General features: G+C 34.9%; 1 protein-coding gene across 2 annotated transcripts; it reads left to right on the forward strand.

Annotated features, from left to right (window-relative positions):
• Window positions 1–564: 564 nt before the first annotated feature.
• On the forward strand, window positions 565–11,851 carry snrnp48 (small nuclear ribonucleoprotein U11/U12 subunit 48). Of its 2 annotated transcripts, XR_002752552.1 has the most exons (16): window positions 565–1,518; window positions 1,628–1,709; window positions 1,960–2,089; window positions 2,232–2,485; window positions 3,240–4,731; window positions 5,059–5,172; window positions 7,062–7,122; window positions 7,406–7,486; window positions 8,941–9,120; window positions 9,229–9,350; window positions 10,040–10,143; window positions 10,218–10,352; window positions 10,521–10,598; window positions 10,973–10,992; window positions 11,079–11,157; window positions 11,762–11,851. XR_002752552.1 is itself a non-coding variant. In XM_023331064.1 (13 exons), the coding sequence occupies exons 5-13, from the start codon at window positions 4,582–4,584 to the stop codon at window positions 10,600–10,602; spliced, it is 1,029 nt and encodes a 342-aa protein (XP_023186832.1). In that variant the 5' UTR covers window positions 565–1,518; window positions 1,628–1,709; window positions 1,960–2,089; window positions 2,232–2,485; window positions 3,240–4,581; the 3' UTR covers window positions 10,603–10,925. The 2 variants fall into 2 exon arrangements, 1 of the variants encoding a protein (XP_023186832.1); XM_023331064.1 differs by lacking the exons at window positions 10,973–10,992; window positions 11,079–11,157; window positions 11,762–11,851 and having other exon boundaries at window positions 10,521–10,925.
• The last annotated feature ends 44 nt before the right edge of the window (window positions 11,852–11,895 follow it).

Here is an 11,895-nt window from a genome sequence, read left to right on the forward strand (position 1 = left end):
GTAAACTGAAGCAAACATATTTTCACAAATTTTAAAGACATAGAAAAACTGGAAAAATGAGAATTGATGAGCAAAATTAGCAAATTTACAATAAGACAAATACTGAATTGTCATTACTTTGAATACTTACCGTAATTTCCGGACTATAGAGTCTACTATACTATAAGCCGCACCTACAATTTTTTTTAAAGAAACTGGAAACGTACATATATAAGTCGCACCAGGCAATAAGCCGCTGGTATCTGCGCCGTCTTCAGATTTCCTTAATCCGTCTCCAACTCCAAACCATGGTTTCGTTCAAGCCGAGCTTACGTGCAGCGGCTCCATTTCCCTCCTGTACGGCCAGATCGACTTAAAAGCTGCATCATATGAGTTTGAAGAAATTTCTCTGTCATGCCTGCTGCTAGCATGTGCTTGTTCTAAAAGAAAATTATCACTTTCTTCTTTGATTCCCAATTTTGACTTCCAATGATTCACTTCCTGTTAAAGAGCCACCTGGTTGAAGAAAAATTCACAGAAAAGCCGCACCGGGCATAAAGCCGCCTGGTTCAAAGCGTAGGAAAAAGGTAGCAGCTTATAGTCCGAAAAAAAACCGGTCGGTTAAAAGAAATATTCTACTGAGTAGGTAATTAAAAAAAACAAAAAACAATTGCACAATATGTGCATATACTGTATATATTTGTGCATAAAAACACGAGACCTTTAAGAAGAAATGAAAAAAAAAGGGTGACGCGCTTTGGGGTCCTCTGGACTTGATAAAAAGCAATGCAAGTGTTTCATTTACCATTGACAGTGTCGTAGTTTAGATGAGCACGCACATATAGGTAACTATTTTTGTGGGTCATGTTATTGATCATGTATACCTCTCCCTTTTGGCTTTCCTTTAAAGGAAAACCAAATTTTGTCCCTTTTTCTTTCTTAGCAGAATTTTTATTCTACTAAGAATTAAGAAATATATCTTAATTCTTCATTCTTAGCAGCATTGAGATATAATTCTGGAGGAATTATTTTGTCTTTTTTCTTTTCAGCATATTCAATAAAATTATGCTGAATTATTTAATTTGAATACATCTGTAAGTTTTGAACCCCTCACCTGAATGCATTCTGTCACTTTTAACTGTTCACTCTGCTAATATGTAACAGGATAAGAAATTTTTAAACCAAAAGAAGAAGCAACAGCCTCTCAGTCCTTTGACAGCGGCCACAATTAGAAACAGTAGTTTTTTAGGCTATTTCTCATTCAAAGTATGACACTCAATTACTCTGACAGTTATAACAGGAAAATATATTAATAAGAGCAACTTCAATAAAACAGTTTCTGTGTTTAGTCTATCTTTTTATCTATGGGTTAAGCCTTCCACTAAGCCCAACCCCTCAAAGTGGGGATGGACTAGGAATCCATTCTGTTACGTTCACTGTTCTATATAAGGAGCTTATTTTCTATGACAGAAGAATCTCTCATTTATTCAAGAGAGACTTCAACAACAGACCAGACTATTTTCTGCATAAACCTTCCAGGTAACTATAGCATAATATTAATCTGTTTAATGGGTTCAAGGTTTAATGATGAAAAATGTTGTCACAGTATAGATGGTGTGATTATGTCATTTGTACTCTACTTTCAAAGGTTTTTAACCTTTGGAAAAATGAAGATCCTGATCTTGATAGTTGTGACCTTATACCTGGTCAGTGGAACAGCTAAGAGTGAAGTAAGAAGTTTTCTAACATTAAATATACTGCTTGCATCTCAACATCTTGTAATTTCTTGATGCAGTTTGTTTTCACTAATAGACATACTCTGAAGCCTGGAAAGTTACATTGTGTGATAACTGGGAGTTACAGTTTGTTTCCCCGATGTGTTTATCTGGAATACATTTTTAGATATTCAGTTATTATTTCTGATGGAATACTTGAATATTATTCATTTCTATTTTCCAAAATGTTTTTCTTGTCTTATAGCTACAATATGGTGACATCATTTCCAGGAGTCGTAACATCCTCGGATTTACCTTCAAGCACTATGGTATTTATCTGGATAAAAAGAGATTTGCAGACCAAAAAGCAAATGACAACATATTTCATTTTACAGGTAATGTATCTTATGACATATTTAAGACCACTGTGAAATTTTATTTTTTTCTTTCTATATGTGAACTTATTTTACTAAGTTATTAATAAATAAATAATATGTCAGACTTTGACTAAAACTTTAAAAATACATATTTCCATAGGTTTCCGTAGAAAGGCAATCTTGGGTGGCTGCATCTTTGATAAAGTTAATATCAAACGTTATGCGAAGGATAATTACCTGGACAAAATAGAAAGTTACAGAAACAAAGTATCTACAGCAGAAATAACAAAGCGAATTGAAGAGCAGTATAAAAAATGCGGGAAACATCCAAAAAAGAGTATTTGGGAAGCCTTCTCCAACAACTGTGAACATCTGGCTAATTATATACGTTACGGAGAGAAAATTTCATTGCAGGTAAGTGGCTGGTTGAAGCAGAGTGAGAGAGTATATACACTCCTATTGAACTGTCAAGTTTTTGAGATGTAAACAAAATATTTTTTCTATCTCAAATGTGACAAATTTTGTATTATCAAACTGAAAAAAAAAATCTACTAGAGGAAAAATGTTTATACAAAAATCTGCAATAACCAGATTACATAAGCATGCACACAGTTCAAATACTTTTATGATACATTTTTTTGATTCAGTTTCAGCATTAACATACATATTTTATTTGCTATCAACTTTAGAGAATATGATTAAATTGAAATAATGGGTCAATGTTATTTGTTCTGTACCTTGTTCCATTTGCATCCTTTAGCTAAAGCCATAGTTGGTGGAGAGGTTACAAAAAGCAAAAATATGCAATTGTAAAGATAAATCAGTTTGGGGGATGAAGAAGAGATGTCTTCACACGATGCTAAAGACTCCTGCAAAAAAAGAAAGAATGATGAAATTGAATCAAAAGGTTGCTTAATAAAGTTCTATTTTAAGGGAATGCACACTTATGTAATCAGGATGTTGCAGCTTATTCTGTTTTTATATTTTTCCTCTAAAATCTTTTTCAGTTGAATTGTAAAGATCACATTAAAAAGAGAAAAGATCTGAAATAATGTATGCTGTACTTTTATTGTCATAAAACCTTTGAATTTTAACAGCAGCTTGTTTCCTTTAATATCAACTGTATATTAAGGTTTCTTAACTATAAGTAACCTTCTTGTATTCACAGATTGGCCAGAAAGCAGCAGTTTTGGTATACAACCCCAAGAAAACCAGGGCGGAAATAAATCAAATAAAGAAACAATTGAAAGTATCGGAGGTTCCATGTGATGCCGCTTGCAAAAAACAAGGAACTGAAATTATGAAGCAGGATAGAGATGAGGAGAACAGCCCCAAGAAAAATGAGGGCTAAAAAGCCTAATTTCAACAATTTTCTGTTGTTCTTCATGAAGACATGAGATAAAAATTTAATTTATTCAGAACTTTGAGTCTTCGACTGCGTTTTGTTTTTTGAAGCACCTACTTTCACAAGAACAATGAGCGAGAACTTCAGATCTATTTTTATCATCCTTGCAGCTATTTATCAGAAATGGGGATGGAATTTATGGACAATATTTAGGGTTTATTCTCCAGTTTACCACCTGCATGGTTGAACACTGGGTTCTTGTTTTGAATTTATATTAGTTCTGTTTAATTAAAACAGAATTATTTTAATTAAACTTATTCTTGTGTATTAATAAGACTTATTCCAGTTAAGTCAACAGTATATGAGTGCAGAAACCCAGACAATAGTGTTGTTGCTATATTGAAATAGTGGAAAATCAGCACCATTAGACGTAGTTCAGGTTTTGTTCTCTCTTTATTTATTTAGTGAAGTTAATCACAATGGGAAGATTATCCAGATATTTTTCTCAAGAAAGAGCTGTGGCATTTCACAATATTATTATTGAAGTATGTAAAAAGTATGTAAATATAATGATTCCTTATGAGAGTGGCTTTCATAGAGGAAGTGGAGCAATTGATCCTGATGAAGATCAATTGAAGATGATATTAGGAAAACTCAGATTAATAAGGAAGCATACGATATGTTATGGAGAAGAAGAACTGGTCATAATTTTATGAATGGCACTCTTTTTAAAATAGAAAAACATCTTACTGGTTTATGTAATTGATGTAATACAATTATTGAACATGTTTTTGTTAGTTGTAGGAAATATGTGAATCAAAGAAGATTATGAATATGGAAATGGCTTTTAATAAGGAACTGAAATTTGAAAACGTGGTTGCTCAATTAAATCGTAATGAAAGAAAAATTTCGTTTTTTGAAAAATACTTAGGAGAATTTGAGGAAAGGTGATAAGTAATAAAATCCAAGAGATGGCAGTAGTGCAACGTTATATGAAAGCTGCCGTTGAAATCTAAAGAAGAAGAAGAAGAATATGCGTCACACATTTTCGCCCATCTTGCGCATGCGTCATCATCTCGAGCGGCAGAACATCATGGCTTCCTCCAGTACCGTTTTCGAGGTTGCAAGTCAAATGTTTGGTTTAATTTTATACTAAAAGGCAACAATGTCGGACCCTGTTCAGTCGGAAGCCCTTCAGGACCGCCTGGACCGTCTACAGGAGCTGACAGAATTTACTGAGACGTGTCAGAAACAGTTAAATGAACTATTTGAAACGCTGGGATGGTCGCAGGAGAACGACGACTATTTCAATCAGGTAGCTTCTGCTTTCTATTTACAACCCTATAAAACATATTTGTTTCTTTAGAAATAAATACCTAATTTACGTATTTGGTCTGGTGTGTTTTCTATTATTTCCTCTTGAAGCGTTTAGTTGTGCTTTTTCTCTGTTAGAATAAATTATGCTGTTCATATGACTATGCATTCTCTCATTTTGTAGTGTCAGATTCTGATTTATTTCGTCTGTACAGCTTTTTGGTGCGAGCTTTTATGTGCTCGATAAGTAACTATTTGACATGAAGTAGAGGCATGGCGTTTTTGTTGTTCTGATTCTATTTTCTTCTCCTTGCTCTTGTTTTCCCAGGATCCAATGGAGCAATGTCCTTATGACTCCAACCACATAGTCCCAGTCAGAAACTTAGAAAAACACAAAGCTTCCTGCATGCTCCGGAGAATGGGTTACTCTGCTGAGGAACAGGTGATGGTCTAATTAAAGGGAAAATACCTAGGGAGGGAGACACTTTAGACCCTTTAAAATCAAAATATCTATTTTTGCCGCCATGCTGCAAATCTTACATGGCTTTCACTGTAAGGAGTAAAACAAAATCTTTTGCAAAAAGAGAGTGGGTACATTTTCTTGCTTCTGATTTGTGGAAAATTTATATTTAGAAAAATATGTCTAAATAAATATTATTGTGCAAATATTCCATGGAAAAAAATGAAAACTGCAAAAAAACAACTTTTTTAAATTATATCAACCTAAGAAACAACCAGTCAGCATTTCGTCTTGTTCCAATCTTAATCAGGAGAAGGCCTGTCGCGATAAACGATAAATCGATTAATCGTACGATAAATTAAAACTATCGACGTCATTTCAATTATCGGGATTATCGTCTCTTCCGACCTTTTTCTCTTTCTGTTGATGACACCGAATGAAAAAAGGCTCAACTCCGGTGCTCTCCACTGACCCTCCCTTCCTCATTTCCTCAGTGTAATGCCCAGCGCACACGACACGATCTTAGAGCTGTCAGCCGATTGTCGGCCCATTTTCAAAACCTGACAGACCACACGTTAGCCGACAGAAATCCTTGGTATAACGGTTTGATCGAATTTGTTCCTGCCTTGTGGTGTCCAACAATGGGCACAAAATAATGGCTACAAGTCCAGTGAACTAATTTTAAAACCAGGCATTAATCAATGCTTTACTACAATCTACCTGCAATGCATGTGGCTAGTGTCAGCATAAAGTCCTGACTGAATGAAAATCATTAGAACCTATTTACGTCACGTTAACGAAGAACAGCTGAAAAGTTACCGGGTTTATCAACTGCGGTAGCAATTTCGCTCCAACTCCTCCTCTTGTCATTTCTATATTCTTTACATGTTGAATAAACATTAATGTTGTTTCCACGTCCGCTGGACTTCGGGTTGCTCCGTGTCAGCTGTTTGGGATTCCCCGACATAATTTCCCCTCAGAAAACACGGAGGAGCATCCTCCCTTTCTGATTGGCTGCCTGTCACATTCAACAGGCTGCGTTAAGATCCCAGTGGGGAAAAACCCCTGATTTAGATCGGAGCGGCAACGAGGATCTACGGTAACACACCACACAACCTTAGGAAGACCAAAGGTCTAAGATTGTTGTAAGGGGAAAAATAGGAGCAAAAAATCATGTAGTGTGAATTATTGCATCAGGTAGTCGATGTGCCCATCTTCTCTATTTAAATCTAATTATTACTGAAGGGCAACATAATATACAGACTTCATAATCTGCACTCTTTTGGTTGAATGCAGTATTTATTTCCACTTTGGCTTTATGTTGTTTAGTTTTTATCAAGTACATTTTTTGTTAATGGAGACTGAGAATCCATTTTGTTTTTGGTTGTTTTGTTTATTTTGTTTATCAGCTCCAGTGTTAAATATTCTTTTGAAAATAAAGTGTGTCTATCTTTGGCAGGAAATCACATGCATTATTACGTCATTTCTATTAAATCAGTGTAAAAAGGTCTTCAGACAATATTATCGTTTATCGCAATAATTTTTTGAGACAATTAATCGCTCAGCAAAATTTGCTATCGTGACAGGCCTAATCGGGAGGCATCCAATGTCTAACTTTTACACCCAAGACATACTGCCTTCACTAGATGTCACTTTTTTCTGTAGCTTGCAAACCATTTCTTTGACTATTAATATTGGATCTTTTTCTGCTCTCCTTGCATCAGATAACGTCCGTACTAAAAGATTTATGCATGATGGTGGAAAGATGTTTTTTCTATGTCAGAGAAAATATATACAGATTTATATGATGCATGATTGAATCATGTTCCTCTTGTGTAAATGTTGTAATATTTCCTGTCACTGTTTTGCAGGAAGAGATGTGTGATCCCTCTGTTTGTTATGAAAACAGAAACATCAAAACCTTTTTAATGGGTGAATAATTTTTTACTATATTTTGTAATTTACTCACTTTATTTTATTTATTTATTTTTTGTTGTTGTTGTTTTTGTAACTTTCAGTCAGTTAATTTCATGTTACTGGGATTTCCTGAAGTTGAACTTTTTAACTTCTTATTTCTATAAGGGTGCTTTGAGAAATGAAAATAAAATTATTCTAATTTAATTAAATATTCAGATTAACTTTAAACTGTAAACTACCGGTACTCTTTATACCTGTTTCTTAGATATTTTAATTTGTTTTAATTTTCTTTTTGTAGACAAATCAACCCAGCACCAGGTTATCCTTCAGGCTAGATCTGCAGCTCCACTGATGAAGATGGAAGGCGTCTTCTGGCAAGGTACCATCTCAACTTAAGAACCTTTACTCAGAACAACCAGTCAACATTTCTTCTTTTTCTAATCTTAAAGAGGAGGCATCCAATGTCTAACTTTTACACCCAGGACATAATACCTCCACTAGATATGCCTTCTGATCTGTGTATTGTGTGTTCTGTTTGCAGCAACAGTGGTGAGTATTAGAGAAGAGATGGGCTCTAGAAAATGCTGCTGCTCTGGTTCAGGCTTGCCTGATAACGTGCAGTATCCTTTTATTGTCATATCCTTTTTAAACCACAAGGTGGGGCTGTGGGGCTCTTTAGCACCAACTTTTCCCTTTACGTCTTGGGGAAGGCACAGTCAGTCATATCTGCAGAGAATGTACCAAATAGAAACATTTTCAGTTTCTGTATTCATAAAATTGTCTTTTTTAAATGTATCCCACTGAAAACGATCAATTAATTATGATAATAATGTTGATCATATTGGAATATGATGTTTATAATATCTAAAAATTATCAAATGAATTAAGTGAACAGCTTTAATTCATAGCTACTATAATTTGTCATCTGTAAAAAATAACTCAGTGGCATAAAGTATTGGTAAATAAACTCAACACTGAGCTTAAAGTTTTCTTTCGGAAAACAATTTAACTTAAATTATTTAAAACATTTTCCAGAAATATTGTGATGATTGTGGTTTTGAGACCATTTTTAACTACTATGTGCATAATGGCATAATAGTGCAAGTTTTCCCTCTCAAAAACTACAAAGCTTTAATTTTGTACCAAATACTCCACTCTGGAACTGGAAACCATTTTCCAAAATAAGACAAAACAACCAAATATAAATAAATATATATGTACATATTTGTATAATAAAAAGGAAACAAAAACCACACACAACCGGTGCCATAAATAAAATGGATTATTATGCCTGCGTGAACAAAATTGCTCTACAAAATATATTCACCATCAGAATACACATTTTTAATTGATCATGGAATTAACTGCTTATTGTGACAGACTTTTTCAAAGCATCCTGCACACTTTGACACATGCTTCAAGGCTTAAAACTCTTTCAAACTCTTGACGACATCCAGTGGTGTCATAAAATAAAGCATCAATGGTATAGAAGGTGTCATGCGTAACCCATCACATGACTTTAACTGAACCAGTTGAGCTTATTTCACTTTAGCAGAGCAAACTCCAAATCCTTTGAGTGTGAGTGTTTGCAGGTTTACACTGATTGTGACAAACACTCATTTTGGCCTTAATTTCAACAAAAAATAAATAATAAATTTGTGCCAAATGAACAAAATTCTGGACGTTTCAGTATGTTTTTTATTTCTATATTAATTCCTAATTGGTTATCTGATACGTATTGTTGGTGTCAGGCAGTCAGTTGTGACTTTGAAGTCACCTGGTGGGTGTGTGAGTCTTTTGTTGGAGTGTAAAACCTCTGTGGTCCTTCATCAGGTCAGTACTCTGGCCAGCCCGTCGATGTGCCACAGAACCACAAGCGGGCGGTGTGTGACCTCACTGTTGCTGACCGATTGGCTCTTTACGATCATGTGGTCGGCGTCCTCGGCCAGCAGAGTGAGACTGCGTCTTCCAACGATGATCTCTACGTAGATTTGGTTTCAAAACTTAAAAAAGGTGACAATCACTCAACGCTGGTAGTGTCTTCTATTGAATAAATGGAAAAAATTATATTTTTCACTTCTTCTCCAGACTTGGATAGCTGATTGTGTTTGTTTGGTTCAGATGAACAGCAGAATGAGCCAAAGAGTCACCTGGAGCTGATGGCAGAGATGAGGGACTACAAGAGGCGACGTCAGTCCTACAGAGCCAAGAACGTCCACATCACTAAGAAATCCTACACTGAGGTAAATCCTTCCATCGAACTGAAGTGTTCTTATATATTCCAGTTAAATGCAACTTAAATTCCTTATTTTTTAATCAGCTCATCATAAAAGCTTTAATTTGCTTCTTTATTTTTTATGATATAACTTTTGTTCTCACATGTCTGTTTTTTTTTTGTGTATTAACATTTTAGCAGCTATTTGGACATTTTTACAAGCGTATGCTTGTTTCAAACACTTTTTTGATTAATTACAGACTGCTAAAAATAATAAAACTGATTTAAAGCTTACTCCTTTAGTCAAAAATATAAAGTTCTATGCAAATTCTGGTATTTTAAGGACTGAAATGAAAAAATATAATTACAAAATAACAAAAGCTAATTTCTCACATGATTTTATTTATGTGTTATCTGTTGCACTGAATTTCTATTGATTGTATCCTTGAATTCTGTTAATTTGCATAAAATATGATTTGAGATCCTGATCAAATTGAAATAACTGAGTGGATTCCTGCTGACAAATAGTATGTATTGGAGTCGCTTCAAACTCATTTAAATACGGTAAAGATAAATTGATTTTAAAATATTAATTGTAATCATCTTCTGTCAAAGCTGGTAGAAAAGTGCACAAAATCTGGATGGAAAGACTAAAACTGTAAAAATAGTTACAGTTTTAGCTAACTAAGCTAAAGTTAGATGTTTATCATTCTGCAGGTAATCAGAGAGGTGATCAGTGTCCATTCAGAGGAACTCGCCAGACAGTGGAAGGAGGAGGAGGATGAGAAGCACTCATCTAGATCTGTTCAATCTCCTCAAGGGTAAATTAAAAAAGAATTTATTTCTGTAAATAAATAAATCACTGTTGCAAAGACAAAACATGGTGTGTTTTCAGTCGCTGGCTGGATAGAAGACGGTCGAAATCCTCAGAGTCACATCATTCGCACGGTAAGCGCCGTCGCAGCAGAGAACGAAGTCGAGAACGAAGCCAAGACAAAGAGAGGAAGAAGAAGAAGAAAAGGAAGGAGAGGTAGGAAATGTCGATTTAAGCCCTCACAGTTTGGATCTCCAACATGTTTATTTCTGAGATGAAAATCTCTCATGTTCTTATAAACATTTAGAAAAGAACATGTTTTGGATACTTTGTGTTCATAAAAGAGAATTATGTTTTTGATGCCTCAAATTTTGCTCTTGGCAGGGATTCCCGATCCCCTGATGGCCACCACCATGACAGGAAGAAGAAGAAGAAAAAGAAAGATGACAGGGAGAAGGACAAGTGAGAACGCTGGCTCTTTAGCATTAAAACTTCTTACAGCTGAAACCTGCGGCTGTCATCAGTTTATAACTCTGATTTTTGCAAAAAAAAAGTGAATAAAGATTTATGCAAACAACCTTTCATTCTGTTTTCTCATGTTTTCATGTCAGTTTTTTAGATTTATTAATATGTTCTCTGCAGTCTTCCATAAATCCCTTTTCCAGTCATTCAACAAATATTTTTTTTCTATTTGTATGAAACAAGAAATATAAAATCGCAAATCATATTGCTATACAACATTTACCTTTATTTTTGCATGTTTTCCTACTATCAACCTGGGATGTTTCTGCATGGAGTTTGCCTATTGTTTGTCTGAATGTGTGGATTCTCTCCAGGTACTCCAGCTTCCTCTCAGGTCAGAAACATGGCTATTAGATCAACTGGTTACTCTTAATCTCTTGTCCAGGTTGTACTGCACTTGTTGCTTTATTCCTGTTGCAGATTGGCACAACCCCCACCCCACTCTGTAATCCTGCAAGGATAGAGGATGGATGGATTAGGAAAAGTCTCACGCTGCACTGTAAGTTGAACAAATAAAGCAAAAAGTAAATCTTTAAACTCAAGCCCACTGTTTGAAACTGTTTGTATTTGTAGAAAAACTAAAAGCAATGTAGCTAAGTAATTTGATTAGGAACAAGATTAAACTGAAGGAATTTGGTTTACTTCAATGTTTCACAAGTAACTAAGTTGTTGTCATATTTTTATGTTTTGGGATTTAACCATCTTCAAACTGCCCTTTATTTAATTAAAGCTCACAGATTTGTCTTTTGAAGACTTGCACTAAATCTTTCACTTTGCTTTTTATTCAAAAGAAAAACCTTGACTAAGGCGAGGAAGCTATCATCAGATCTTCTATGAATTATCTTCACAATTTTAACCAAATTAATCCACTTCAGATCTCAAAGTCTGACTATACAAACCCAAAACAAATATATTGTCAAGGTGTTTTAGTGCGTCCTGTTCACTTCTAATCATGAAGAATCCAGTTGGGTTTAATTTTAAGTCGACTCTTTTCATTCCAGTATGGCTCAATTGAAAATTCAGTTTATTCATAATGAATTCAAATTCAGTTCATCTTAGATAATTCATTAGATATCTAAGGAAGTCCATCTGATTTAATCCAGAGATGCAGCATGGTTCTTGCTGAAGCTGCTTCCTGGAGCTGGTATTTCTCACCCTGTTGGGAAGTGAGAGGTAGAAAACTGAGAAGATCCCATCAGAACCTGGGAGCCCGACGGATCCTGGAGGCAGACGGGCC

This window comes from Xiphophorus maculatus, chromosome 3, assembly GCF_002775205.1.
Source record: "Xiphophorus maculatus strain JP 163 A chromosome 3, X_maculatus-5.0-male, whole genome shotgun sequence".
Classification (NCBI taxonomy): Eukaryota; Metazoa; Chordata; class Actinopteri; order Cyprinodontiformes; family Poeciliidae; genus Xiphophorus; species Xiphophorus maculatus.

What these genes read in the sequence shown, in the direction of transcription:
- snrnp48 (XM_023331064.1), top strand. Translation starts at nt 4,582, where the DNA reads ATGTCGGACCCTGTTCAGTCGGAAGCCCTTCAGGACCGCCTGGACCGT. An exon ending in ACGACGACTATTTCAATCAG is followed by an intron (nt 4,732 to 5,058) that starts GTAGCTTCTGCT and finishes TTGTTTTCCCAG; the next exon opens with GATCCAATGGAGCAATGTCC. An exon ending in GGAAGGCGTCTTCTGGCAAG is followed by an intron (nt 7,487 to 8,940) that starts GTACCATCTCAA and finishes GTCCTTCATCAG; the next exon opens with GTCAGTACTCTGGCCAGCCC.